Source organism: Lithobates pipiens, unplaced genomic scaffold (genome assembly GCF_037356315.1).
Source record: "Lithobates pipiens isolate NorthernLeopardFrog02 unplaced genomic scaffold, aLitPip1_a1.2 Scaffold_27, whole genome shotgun sequence".
NCBI lineage: Eukaryota > Metazoa > Chordata > Amphibia > Anura > Ranidae > Lithobates > Lithobates pipiens.
In genome coordinates, this window is record NW_027507788.1 from 107,743,181 (window position 1) to 107,757,995 (window position 14,815).

Sequence of the window (14,815 nt, forward strand, 5' to 3'; positions counted from 1 at the left end):
TACCCTTTGGCCTGTCCATGGCCTCCAGAGTGTTTACTAAGGTTTTAGCTCTGGTTCCAGGATTGCTGAGAACATTTGTGGAGTATGTTTCTCTGGAAACAATCGGCTTAGAAACTGACATCCAATTTCCAGCAGATGGTACAAGTTCTGGAGGACTTTGTATGGGTACTAATCCTCAAAAGTCCACTACTCCGGCTTTACAGTAACTAGCTTTGACGTGGCTGTTGAAGCCCAGGTCCTGAAGAATAGGGGAGTGTGACTCTATAATCTCTACCCTTTCTAAGGCTAGAAGTTGCGCTCTAGTAAAATGTGCCATCACGCATGGAAGGCTTGTTTTTGTTTTTTCCCCTGGTGCAATTGGGGTGAGGCTCAAGTTTCATCCATGATGGTATGCTTTCAGACGTATTTTGAGTTTTCTCCAATCTAGTGTGGCGATGTCTCTTACATTGATCATTATCAAGGGGTACACCGTGGACTTGCCTGTGCCTTTTCAGAGACCTATCTCATCTCAATATTTGGTTAAAACCTTTGTACATGGTGTCACATGAATGTTTCCACCTGCCTAGCTCCCCTTGTCTCCATGGGACCTTAATGGGATAATGTCTGTTTTGCAGTCTAATCCATTTGGCTTGCAGGGTCTTTGAGGTGGCTATGCTTTTCTGCAAAAAATTCTTCCTGGTTCTTCATCTGGTAAGGTTGTGCTGAAGCATTGGTTGTCCTTTTTAGTACGAACCAATCAGGTTAGACTCCTCATTTAGTCTGGTGCTCCTTTTTATTGATATTTTTCTGGTATCATTGTGGATACTCGCTGAAGGGTTAGCCTTGTTTGTTACAAGTAGCCTAACCTGAGCTAGGGAGCTATTTTCACTACCTTAGATGAACCAACAGATATTTATTCCCAAAACCTCTTGGATGTGTTTCTCATTGTCACATTCTACCAGGAGTGTCAGTGCTTCCTGGGCTATTCAAATTTAAGCTTCTGTTTACATTTGTTATACCGAATATTCTCTAAACACGTTAACTAGGTTGTAGCAGGTAGACATTTATTACTGGGGATGCCAGCTTTGAGCAAAAGGTCTTGCAGGTAGCTTTTGTAGTGGTGTTCCCCCAGTTCTGTTTTTGGCTTTAGGGTGTGTTGGCCTTGTTGCTGTGTTGCTCACCTCTTTTGTTCAGTTTTTTGGGTTCTCCCTAGTGGTCATGACCACCTCTGGGGCTTAAACAATACCTTTTGGATGCATGCGACATCTGTGACACACCTCCCCCGACTTGGGAAATTCGACAGTTGCTGTCACTTGTTGGGGAATGGTCATTTTTCCCTGTTCAAGAGGCTTTCAAAATATCAAAACTTGCACAGCTGAGCGTGGATGAGGTAACACTGTATTAGTTTTGTTACTAGTATACAATACTATTGTTTAAATCGCAAATTAAATTTTTTATATCATTTGCTATTGTTGTTTTTGCCAAGAGAAAGTTTGAAATAAAAACCTCATCAACACATCATGAAAAATTAGTGACTGCTTTGTTTAGATTTATTTTTTGTTTTGTTTTTGCCACAGATACATATCTTGGAGAATGGAGAAGTACACGTATATAGCAGAAATCAGGAAAGCAATACATCAAAATATCCTGACATAATCAGCAGAATCCCTAAGGTATTAATCGGTTGATTGCTTCTTACATAATGCAAATTACTAATATGAGTGGTATAAGGCCCCTTTCACACTGAGGCATTTTTCAGGTGCTACAGCGCTAAAAATAGCGCCTTAAAAAAGCAGCTCCTTTCGCTCCGCTTTCACATTGGAGCGGTGCATTAGCAGGATGGTAAAAAAGTCCTGCTAGCAGTATCCTTGGAGCGGTGAAGGAGCAGTGTATTCACTGCTCCTAAACCGCTCCTACCCATTGAAATCAATGGGGCAGCATGGCTGCAGCGGCGCTTTGCGGGTGGTTTTGACCCTTTTTTTGGCCGCTAGCAGAGGTTAAAACCACCCTGCTAGTGGCCGAAAAGTGCTGCTAAAACGACGGTAAAGCGGCGCTTTAAAATAGAGGCCCGGACTGCCTAAGGACAGGAACCACTCTGGGCTGATGTTAAAAGGACGATTTTACATTCCTACCACTTTTTTTTTTTTTTTGTCGAGAGATTCAGCAGCAATCGGGCCAGCGACAAAGCAACATGTGGCTACAGAGGGAGCAAATCTACATGGACAGACAGGCAGCCTCTTTAGTGATCTGTCTCTACTGGCAGAATTCCCTGTCTAATCTTAGTGTAAAAGAATGATGTACAATCCATTAGATTAGACTTTCCTGCAAAGGAAAATTTGTGGCAGTGAGCAGAATGGCTCATTTTTCTTCTAGACCTGTGAGGGTTTTTTCTTTCTTTTTTTTTTTTTGTTTGTGTCCGCCATACTGTCGCAGTCACAATAAAAATCGCTGATCGCCACCATTACTAGTAAAAAAAAAAAAATTTTTTTATAAAAATGGCATAAAACTATCCCCTATTTTGTAAACGCTATAAATTTTGCGCAAGCCAATCAATCGTCCTTTTTTTTTTTACCAAAAATATGCAGAAGAATACGTATCGGCCTAAATAAACTGAAAAAAATTAATGTTTTTTTAATATATTTTTTGGGGGATATTTATTATAGCAAAAAGTAAAAAATGCTTTTTTTCAAAATTGTCACACTTTTTTTGTTTATAGCGGAAAAAAAAAAAAAACGCAGGGAAAAAAAGACATCAATTTAGTTTGGGAGCCATGTCACAGACCGTGCAATTGTCGGTTAAAGCGACGCAGTGCCGAATCACAAAAAGTGGTCTGGTCTTAAGCCAGCAAAATGGTCTGTGGCTGAAAGTGGTTAAACCATGTTAGTTGCAGCCATTCCAGCCTTTCTTTGTGTACCAGGGCCCCCTTAAGACCTATTAATGCAAATGTTACACCGCCATGTCAAGTCTTCCTTGCATTGTCCTTAATTGTGCTATACTCACCACCCTGAAACTGGAATTAATCAAAGCACTGCTCTTGCCAAAATTAAAGGCGACGTTCACCTTTTCTAGAAAATAACCCATGTAGTCAAGGGACCCCAGTAGATATTAATATGTGCAGCTTTGTAAATGATCATTCATTTAATTGTCATACTAGTGGGACATTTGGTGCCTACCTAAAAACTCCTTGTTAGCAACAACCACGTCCTGCCTTGTACCTCCAAGCATTGCAAGAGTAAAAAACAATTGTTTTCTAATCGTAGTAACAAGGCAGGATGTAGGGGTTGCTAACTTGGAGTTTTTAGCCAGGTTTCTGAGGGGACCAAAATTGCCTACACGTAAAACAAAAAATAAGTGTGGGCAGCAAAAAAACAAACGTACATACTCACCTCTATGGCTGCTGCATTGCTGTGGTGCTGTCCCTTACTGGCTCTAAGCCTGAGAACTGAGCAAACATATGACTGTTAATCGCTCAGTTCTTGGTCTTCTCTGAGCATTGGCAGTCAATGAGCAGTATGGTGAATGTTGATGTAACTTGTGACAAGGGAAATAGACAATGTAAAATAGAAAATAGTAGTGTCGCTTTATTGGCTATACGTTTTGTGGTAGAGTTTTGTCAGTTACAAGATTGACTGAAAATAATTGTTACTTTTGCAAGTAAAGCAGGTATTACCCCTGTGCTGGCGTTCTGAATAATGGCCTTTTAAAAAAAAAAAAAAAATTAATAATCGTGTAAATCTATAGAATGCAGAAAAACACATGTAATGTGTATAAATGTTATGTTTGTCCTTTGTTGTAGGTTAAAAAAGACAACGTAAAGTCTTGCATCATTGATTCAGAAGCTGTTGCATGGGATCCACAGAAAAAGCAGATCCAACCTTTCCAAGTACTCACTACTAGGAAACGAAAGGTTTGTTTGTGTAAATCATATAAGTTGCTTAGGGTGAATATACATCTTCTTATCACTTATCCTCAAATGCCATGTATGTGCTATATACTTACAAAAAAAAAAAAAAAATTAATTTATACATCTTTTTAATTAAATTTTTTTTTAAAGATTTTTATTTGCCAAATGCACATGCATACATGTTGAAAAAAAAAAAAACAATTAAGAACAAGATAGTCTGGAATGTATCAAAACATACAGCATTTAAACAAAGGGCATTCACCTCTGTGTTTTCTTTCAATTGTACATTTAGCTCCTTTTTTTTCTTTGAACAGGTTTAAATATAATACATTAGACAAAATTTGTGCTGATCATATAGTACAAAAAACCATTGAGGGGAAACCATTTTTTCCCCCTAAGTATCCTTTCCTTTGGGTTCGCTCTTTTAGTAAGTATTATAATAAGTAGAGATCAATTTTGCTTGATCGGGGTAGCAAGACGTTTTTCCAATTTAGAGTTTTCAAGAGATATTGGCCCTCTTCCAAACTGAGCATGGGCAGCTTGTTTTAGTCTAGTGAACTGGTATTGCCATGTCTCTGGAATATCCAGGTCTCTCTTCAGCTGTACAACAGACTTTAGTTCACCATTATCATACAATTGATGTAGCTATGTAAGCCCAAAATTGGACCACCTAAATCCATATTCTATATTGAAAAATGTATTTAACCACCTTCAGACCGGACCATTTTGCTGGTAAATGACCAGAGGTCTTTTTACAATTTGGCACTGCGCTGCTTTAACTGGTAATTGCGCGGTCATGCAATGTTGTACCCAAACAAAATTTGCGTCCTTTTCTTCCCACAAATAGAGCTTTCTTTTGATGGTATTTGATTGCCTCTGCGATTTTTATTTTTTGCGATATAAACGTAAAAAGACCGCAAATTTTGAAAAAAAATGATATTTTCGACTTTTTGTTATTCGAAAAATCCAATAAACTCAATTTTAGTCATACATTTAGGCCAAAATGTATTCAGCCACATGTCTTTGGTAAAAAAAAGTCAATAATTGTATATTTATTGGTTTGCGCAAAAGTTGTCACATCTACAAACTAAGGTACGTTTTCTGGAATTTACGCAGCTTTTAGTTTACGACTGCCTATCTCATTTCTTGAGGTGCTAAAATGGCAGGGCAGTACAAAACCCCCCCAAATGACCCCATTTTGGAAAGTAGACACCCTAAGGAAATTGATAAGTGGCATGTTGAGCCCATTGAATATTTTATTTTTTTGCCTCAAGCGATTGAATAATGACAAAAAATAATTTTTTTTTTTTTTTTTACACAAAGTTGTCACTAAATGATATATTGCTCACACATGCTATGGGCATATGTGAAATGACACCCCAAAATAAATTCTGCTGCTTCTCCTGAGTACGGGGATACCACATATGTGGGACTTTTTGGAAGCCTAGCCACGTACGGGGCCCCGAAAACCAAGAACCGCCTTCAGGTTTTCTAAGGGCGTAAATATTTGATTTCACTTCTTAATACCTATTACAGTTTTGAAGGCCATAAAATGCCAAGATGGCACAAAACCCCCACAAATGACCCCATTTTAGAAAGTAGACACCCCAAGCTATTTGCTGAGAGGCATTTTGAGTCCATGGAATATTTTATATTTTGCCACAAGTTGCGGGAAAATTACAAACTTTAATTTTTTTTTATTTTTTTTTCACAAAGTTGTCACTAAATGATATATTGCTCACACATGCTATGGGCATATGTGAAATGACACCCCAAAATAAATTCTGCTGCTTCTCCTGAGTACGGGGATACCACATATGTGGGACTTTTTGGGAGCCTAGCCACGTACGGGGCCCCGAAAACCAAGAACCGCCTTCAGGTTTTCTAAGGGCGTAAATATTTGATTTCACTTCTTACTACCTATTACAGTTTTGAAGGCCATAAAATGCCAAGATGGCACAAAACCCCCACAAATGACCCCATTTTAGAAAGTAGACACCCCAAGCTATTTGCTGAGAGGCATTTTGAGTCCATGGAATATTTTATATTTTGCCACAAGTTGCGGGAAAATTACAAACTTTAATTTTTTTTTATTTTTTTTTCACAAAGTTGTCACTAAATGATATATTGCTCACACATGCTATGGGCATATGTGAAATGACACCCCAAAATAAATTCTACTGCTTCTCCTGAGTACGGGGATACCACATATGTGGGACTTTTTGGGAGCCTAGCCACGTACGGGGCCCCTGAAAACCAAGAACCGCCTTCAGGTTTTCTAAGGGCGTAAATATTTGACTTCACTCCTCACTACCTATTACAGTTTTGAAGGCCATAAAATGCCAAGATGGCACAAAACCCCCACAAATGACCCCATTTTAGAAAGTAGACACCCCAAGCTATTTGCTGAGAGGCATTTTGAGTCCATGGAATATTTTATATTTTGCCACAAGTTGCGGGAAAATTACAAACTTTTTTTTTTTTCCCACAAAGTTGTCACTAAATGATATATTGCTCACGCATGCCATGGGCATATGTGAAATGACACCCCAAAATAAATTCTGCTGCTTCTCCTGAGTACGGGGATACCACATATGTGGGACTTTTTGGGAGCCTAGCCGCGTACGGGGCCCCGAAAACCAAGCACCGCCTTCAGGCTTTCTAAGGGCGTTACGGTTTTGAAGGCCATAAAATGCCAAGATGGCACAAACCCCCCCAAATGACCCCATTTTGGAAAGTAGACACCCCTAAATTTAGGGGTACACTAGTGAGACTAGGTAATAAATGGCGGGTGCCCTGAAACTATAAAAAAAAATAACTAACCAACCAGCGTCACCTGTAACAGTTATATGGTGATCACTGGTGAAAGGGTTAACTAGGGGGCAATCAGGGGGCTTTATGCGGTAGTATATGGGGGTCCCTGGCGCTATAAAAAGCTGCGGCGAACCTAAATACCTACCTGCCTAACTAGCGTCACCTGTGACACTAATACAGCGATCAGAAAAACGATCGCTTATTAGGCTGGGTTCACACTGGAGCGATGCGGGAACGCCATGAATCCGCGGCGGGTTCCCGCATCGCATGCCTCCCGGCGGCAGTTCACACTGCCCTATGCGAACTGCTGGGAGTGTCAGTGAAATGTTAATGACACCCCCAGATCAGTTCGCATATCGCAGTGCGATCTGCAAACTCGGATCGCATGGTGTGAACACCCATGCGATCCGATTCTGCTGCGGGCCAAAAAAAGGGTCCCGTGCGAATTTGCGGCGGGTGCGACACGAATTCAGCCATACTATCTGTATGGCTGAACTCTAATCGCACAGAGATCGGATGTGATTTGCACTGCAGTGCGGTGCGAATCACATTCGTTCTCATAAACCCCTGCAATGTGAACCCAGCCTTAGTGACACTGGCGACGGGGGGTGATCACGGGGTTAAACCTTTATTGGGGGGGTTAGGGGGGCACATTAGAACTAAAGGGGGCTAACCCTAACTGCCCTAACAGTTATTACAGTCACAAATGACACCAATGCAAAAAAAAAAAAAAAAAAGCAATTGGTGTCACTGTGACTGGGGGTGCAGGGGTAATTGGGGGGTGATCGGGGGGGTAAAGGGGGGGTGTGAGTGTGCCTGGCATGTTCTACTGTGTAGTGTAGTGCTTGTGCAACTCACCGATGCTCTCTCCTCGGTGCCGGAACGAAAAATACCGACACGGAGGAGAGAATACATCACTTCCTCTCCTGTGTTTACATTACAGGAGAGGAAGTGATGTCACGGGACATTTTCATTCGTCGGGAGCGATCGCGAGGGGGTGGCCATGAATAAATGGCCGTCCCCTCGTCCGGGATCGCTCCCGAACGAATACCGACCGCCGCAGGCACCGGGCGGGGGCCCGATCAGGCCCCCGACCGGCGGGCAGGCAAGGACGTACATGTAAGCCCTTATGCCTGCCCGTGCCATTCTGTCGACGTACATCGTCGTGCGGCGGTCGGCAAGTGGTTAAAGTGGGGTACCCCCTAAAAAAAAAAAAAAGTCAGCAGCTACAAATATTGCAGCTGCTGACTTTTAATATCGGACACTTGCCTGCCCCAGGGTCCAGCGATGTGGGGGAACGAAGACCCCCCCCCCCCCCTCGTTCATTTGTACTGTGGGCACCCACTGCGCATGCGCGAGCAGCGCAGGGTGCCATTATACACCGCACAGTCATCTGGGACACAGGACAGGTCCCAGATGACTGTGCGGCGCGAGGGGAAGTGATGTCACCAGCCCGGGCAAGGAAGAAGGCAGACTACGAGGGACCCCCTAGTAGCAACAGGTATTTAGAGGTGAGTAAAAAAAAAATTTTTTCCAATTATTTTTATTTTCTTTTTTTTAAGAATTTTAAGCACTTTTTATTTTTTGGTGGCAACACCACTTTAAACGTGGGTTAAACCACAATGGGGCATTAGGTGATGGGTGAAGCGGAGTATGCATTACCGTATATACTCGAGTATAGGCCGACCCGAATATAAGCCGAGGCCCCCAATTTACCCCCAAAAAAACTGGCAAACTTATTGACTCGTGTATAAGCCGAGGGTGAGACATGCCTGTCCATCCCTGTGTGTGTGTCCGTCCATCCCTGTGTGTCCGTCCATCCCTGTGTGTCCGTCCATCCCTGTGTGTCCGTCCATCCCTGTGTGTCCGTCCATCCATCCCTGTGTGTGTGTGTCTCCATCCATCCATCCATCCATCCCTGTGTGTGTGTGTCTCCATCCATCCATCCATCCATCCATCCATCCCTGTGTGTGTGTGTCTCCATCCATCCATCCATCCATCCATCCATCCCTGTGTGTGTGTGTCTCCATCCATCCATCCATCCATCCCTGTGTGTGTCTCCATCCATGTGTGTGTGTGTGTGTGTGTGTGTGTGTGTCCAGCCTACCTTTGTCCCGAGCCTCCGTCCCGTGCCTTGCCTCCTTGCCTCCGTCCCGTGCCGTGCCTTGCCTTGCCTCCTTGCATCCGTCCCGTGTCGTGCCTTGCCTTGCCTTGCCCCCGTCCCGTCCCGTCCCGTGCCGTCCCGTGCCCTCTTCGTCGGCGGCCATTGTAAAGTTCAAAAGCTGCGCCGCCGCCTTCGCCTGTGATAGGCGGAACACTGAATTTCCCAGCAGCCTGTGTTCCGCCTATCACAGACGTCGTATCATCCTCGTCCGTAGTACGAGGATGATACGACGTCCGTGATAGGCGGAACACAGGCTGCTGGGAAATTCAGTGTTCCGCCTATCACAGGCGAAGGCGGAGCCGGAGGCGCGGCTTTTGAATAGAATGGCCGCTGTCTGTCTGCTCGACACGCTGATCGAGCGGGCAGACAGCGATGACTCGAGTATAAGCCGAGGGGGGCACTTTCAGCCTCAAAAAAGAGGCTGAAAATCTCGGCTTATACTCGAGTATATACGGTATGTTTTATACAGATCCCCAGTATCCACTTAGCAGATCTGAGCATCTCCCTACCTCCCTCAGTGGGTGTCTCTCCTCAGAAAAATAAATTTAGTAAGGTTTTGTAAGAAGTTACCACAGCCGCTTCAACTGCCACATAATGTTACCTAAAGTATTGGGATGCCTGCCTTTGCACGCACATGAATTTTAATGGCATCCCAGTCTTAGACTATAAATTAAAATTTTGAGTTGGCCCACCCTTTGCTGCAGTAACAGCTTCAACTCTTCTGGGAAGGCTGTCCACAAGGTTTAGGAGTGCGTCTATTGAAATGTTTGACCATTTTTCCAGAAGCGCATTTTGTAAGGTGAGGCACTGATGTAGACGAGAAGGCCTGGCTCGCAGTCTCCGCTCAAATTCATCCCAGAGGTGTTCTGTCGTGTTGAGGTCAGAACTCTGTTGAAGAGGGGATTATAGTGTGAGGTTTTTCAGGGATTGGGTTCCTTGGTTCCAGTGAAGAAGAAGAGAACTTAGTCTACTTTTCACAGACGCTTTACAGGCACTACAGCGCTAAAAATAGCGCCTGTATAGCACCTCTCCAGTGTGAAAGCCCAAGGGTGGTTGGTCGAAGGGCTTTCACACTGGAGGGGTGCACTTGCAGGGCGGTCAAAAAAGTCCTGCAAGCCACATCTTTGCAGCGCTATAGGAGCGGTATAGTCACCGCTCCTAAAATGCCCCTTCCCATTGAAGGCGATGGGGCAGCACCGCAAACCCACTGGCATAGCGCTTCTGCAGCGGCGCGTTGCTGGCAGTTTTAACCCCTTTTCGGCCGCTAGCGGGGGTTAAAACCCAAACAGCGTCACTAAAATGATGGTAAAGTGCCGCTTTACCAACGGCGCCCACCTCAGTGTGAAAGTAGCCTTAAAGTGTCAGCATATCAAAAAATGTTATGCTCCCAAATTGTGAGAACACTTTGGGGATGGCCCCTTCCTGTTCCAACATGACTGCGCACCAGTGCACAAGCAAGGTCAAGAAAGACATGGATGAACGAGTTTTGCATGGTGAAACATGATTGGTCCTGACCTCAACCTGATGGAACACCTTTGAGATGAATTGGAGTGGAGACTGCCAGCCAGGCCTTCTCGTCCACATCAGTGCCTGACCTCACAAATGCGTTACTTCATATTGAACCCTACGGTCTAAGACGCCATTAAAGTTCACGTGCGTGTAAAGACAGGTGTCCCAAATACTTTTGGTAATCTAGTTTAGTGTAATAAAGTTTAAAATGAGGATCACACTTCAGTAAACATAATAAATTACTTATGGATTGGAGTGCACCAGGGGTCTTTAAACTACGGCCCTCCAGTTTTTCAGAAACTACAATTCCCATTATAATTATTTAAGGTACTTTTATAGCGCCGTCAATTTACGCATCGCTTTACGTATACATTGTACATTCACATCTGTCCCCACCCTCAAGGAGCTTGCAATCTAAGGTCCCTAACTCTCATTCATCATGCCTTCATGTCTGTGACTGTCAGTTTAACAATGCCTCATGGGATGTGTAGTTCTGCAGCAGCTGGAGGGCCGTAGTTTGAAGATCCCTGGAGTACCCCAAGAAAGCAGTGCACAACTTCAAGCGCTTAATGGCAGACAATCACATGTACTTTAAAAATGCCTCAGACTCCCACCCTCCATACACCAGCTCAATAGTCGGGCTCTCTGGATAGCACAATAGCGTCACTATTCTCTGTCTCTTGACATGTTTCGCCACACCCACATGGCTGCTTCATATGCTTTGTCATATATAGAAAACTTATATCAAATGTTTAAACTGAGAAAATGTACAGTTTTAAGAAAAAAAAAAAATTTGAAATTGATTGCAGCAACATGTCAGAGCTGACACAGGGAAACAAAAAGCTGGCAAAGTACAACCCTGATTCCAAAAAAGTTGGGACAGGGCCATGGTTTAGTATCCCATCTTTTATTAACACTGTAAACGTCTGGGACCTGGAGAGACCAGTTGTGGGAGAGGAATGTTGTCTCGTTCTTATATGAGCTCCTGCTCTTAAACCTGGATATATCTTTCAGCATTGATGGTGCCATTCCATACACACTAATGCAGCCCCCCTCATACCATAAGAGATGCAGGCTTTTGAACGGAGTACTCATAACAAGCTGGAAGGTCCCTCTTTAGTTCAGAGGACATGGTGCCCTTAGTTTCCAAAAAAGAATGTCAAATTTAGATTGACCACAGAACAGTTTTTCACTTTGTATCAGACCATTTTAAATGATCTTTGGCCCACAGAAGGCAGCACCATTTCTGGATCTTATTCAGATATGGCTTTTTCTTTTCATTATAAAGCTTTACCTTTCTTTTTTTGGATGGCATGGCAATCTGTGTTCAGAGTCATTTTTGGAAGTATTGCTAAGCCATTGCAATGATGTCTGTCACAGAATAATTTTAAGTTTAATGGCGTATAAAACAGAGTGGAGAGTGGTGCTGTGGATACACTGCATAGTAAACATGTCACGTCCCGATATTTGAAATTACTAAAAAACGAAACAACTATTATTGATGGTGATGGACTTTTTAGTCATAGACACAAATTTTTTTTAAATAATTTTAACAATATTTATTTGTAAAAACAAAAAACATACATTAATTGCTTCAGAGCATAGTGATTACACTAATATGATCTAATTACATCACAATTGGACAAAAGACTCATACATTTCCATTTTGTTATGGTGCATATATAACATAGGAGAGGATAAAAAAAAAGGCAAAAGCAGGAAAAATTGAACAGTGTATCATGGATGACTCTGCTCAGGGATGCTCTACATGTTATGCGTTATATAAAATGCTTCATCAGGAGATTTTGGTGTTTTTCTAAAAATAAACAAACAACATTAAGATTTTATATATAATACAAAAAACACGATTCATAATATTTTGAAAACAAAAAAACTTGCTCCGAAGTCCCAAAAAAATAATATATATAAATATATAAGGAAGGGGTTTAGGGGGAGGGGGAAGAAGGGGGAAAGAAATTACTTATATTCCCTATAGATAAATGGAGATCGTCTATACAGCAATGGGGAATAGTAGTATAAGCTTTAAAAACGTACAGCTAGGGTACAGGAGACTCCATTAAAGAATAGGAATAATCTTCAATAAATCAGATAAATTTTAATGATATAAAATCATTATAATGGGCTATTCATCGATAAGTGATCCAATGATGATGTTACAAAGTGTATAATTTAATTCAATTAATATATTTATTAATATTCAATCTTATATTATTTGCAAAAAAAGTGTATTTTAAATGATTTTTGTGATATTTATTATGGCAATCTGTGTTCACAGAGAGTAATTTTTGGGAGTATTGCTAAGCCATTGCAATGATGACTGTCACAGAATGTCTGCATTTAATGCAGTGTGCCTGAGGGCCTGAAGATCGCGGGCATTCAATATTGCATTTTGGTATTGGCTCTTATGTGCAGATATTTTTCCAGCTTCTCGCAATCTCTTGATATTATGTTCTTTATAACTTTATTTATTTTTCCATCAATATAAAAATATTCAGAAGTACATTAATCCCCTTTACAGACATTTCTTGATACTTTCTTAATTTATACATACTTCCTCTGAACCTTAAATACCCTTCCATCTTCCCATCCTCGGGCCCACCCCCATCACTTCTAGAGTTTCTAACATGAGTCCCCAGTCTACCCTGTCAAAGGCTTTCTCAGCGTCCATTGACAGGAATAGACCTGGGGACCCATTGTTTTTTAATGCCTGGATAAGGAGCATTGCCCTTACCCCGTTGTCCCTTCCCTCTCTCTCCGGTATGAATCCGACTTGATCCGGATGTACCAGTTCTGTCATTTTTTTTCTTTTAGTCTAGCCGCCAGTACTTTGGCATATAACTTTATAACTGTGTTCAGTAAGGCTATCGGCCTGAAATTGGAGCAGAGCGTATGATCTTTGCCCTCCTTCGGAATCAACGTTATTGCAGCTCGCAGGGCTTCTCCCCCCCATTTCATATTTTGTTCCTAATCCGTTTATATATTTGCAAAATTGAGGAACTAAAATGTCCTTATATTTTTTTGTAATAGGAGATCATGAACCCGTCTGGGCCCGGGCTTTTTCCTGAAGCCATTTCTTTTAAAGCATTATGAATTTCCTCTTCTGTAATGGTTCTATCCATGTTCTGCCTATCCCAGTCTGGTAGTCGTGGTAATTTAGCTTTGTACAAGAATTCTTTAGTTTTCTCCTTTTTCCCTTTAACTTGTTCCCCTTTCTGTCCTACAGTGTACAGAGCTTCATAATATTGTTTAAATACTTCCGCCATTTCCCTAGAAGTATGGACCATTTTCCCATTCTTATCCTGAATTTTGTCGATGAAATTAATCTCTCTCTTACTTTTCACCTGTCTCACTAAACATTTTCCTATTTTATTTTCCTCATAATATCTCTCTAGCTCTCCCCTCTAGTACCCTTCTTGCTTCCTGGTCATAGATGTCTTTAAGCTCCTCCCTCTTGTTAATCAATTGATGAAAGAGGTCTTGTTGTCGACCCCTTTGTTTTTTATGCTCCTGCTCCAATCTATGGACCTCTATCATCAATTTCTCCCTTTCCTCTGTTCTTTCCTTTTTTTTTTTCTTGCCCCTATGGAGATGAGGATACCTCTAACATAGGCTTTATGACCCTCCCACAGGGAGGCGCCCGATGCCTCACCTGGGTCATTCGTCAAAAAATAAAATTCTATTTCTTTCTGTATTATTTCTGCGGTTTTATTATCCTGTAAAAGGTCCTCGTTTAACCGCCAGGTAAACGGATGTCTCTGTATTCCAGGTATCCTCATCTTCATTATCACCGGGGAGTGATCTGACAAGCATGCTATTTCTATCTTTGTTTCCATTATGGTCTCTAACAGTCTCTGTTCAACCATCATATAGTCCAACCTAGAGTACGTCCCGTGCACTGGGGAGAAAAAAGTGTAATCTTTTATGTTTTCATGTTGTATCCTCCAAACATCTATCAATTGGCTTTGTCTCAATCGAAGTTTAATTGTTTTCAGGCTCTTCCCACTCATCCCCTTTGCGCTAGACGTACTATCATGTACTGGATCCATACAAAATTTAAGGTCCCCTGCCAGTATTACATCTCCTGTTTTGAACTCCGCAAGTCTCCTCAGAATTTGTTTCATATATCTTACTGGGTTTTTATTTGATCTGTATACGTTTGCTAGGGTAAAGGTTCTATCCCCGAGTTTCCCTTTCAGGAACAAATATCTACCCTCCGGGTCGGTCAGCCTGTCGAACACCTTGAATTCTATGCATTTCTCAAACCCAATTGCCACTCCCTTGGCCCTCCTTATTGGCGAATCTCCATAGAACCAATTCGGGTAGTTATCGGAGTACAGTTTAACATTTGTGTCTTGCGTTAAGTGGGTCTCTTGGAGAAACAATACTTCTGCTTTATATTGCTGTAATTCCTTTAAGAGTTTATA

The 14,815-nt window shown here is 42.1% G+C and overlaps 1 protein-coding gene across 1 annotated transcript in view; it reads left to right on the forward strand.

The window, feature by feature from the left end:
- Positions 1–14,815, forward strand: part of LIG1 (DNA ligase 1) — a 141,040-nt gene that overhangs the window by 75,368 nt on the left and 50,857 nt on the right. Inside the window, exons 16-17 of the mRNA XM_077455901.1 lie at positions 1,557–1,652; positions 3,776–3,886. Coding sequence (XP_077312027.1) covers positions 1,557–1,652; positions 3,776–3,886 — 207 coding nt within the window. The remainder of the gene's footprint in view (positions 1–1,556; positions 1,653–3,775; positions 3,887–14,815) is intronic.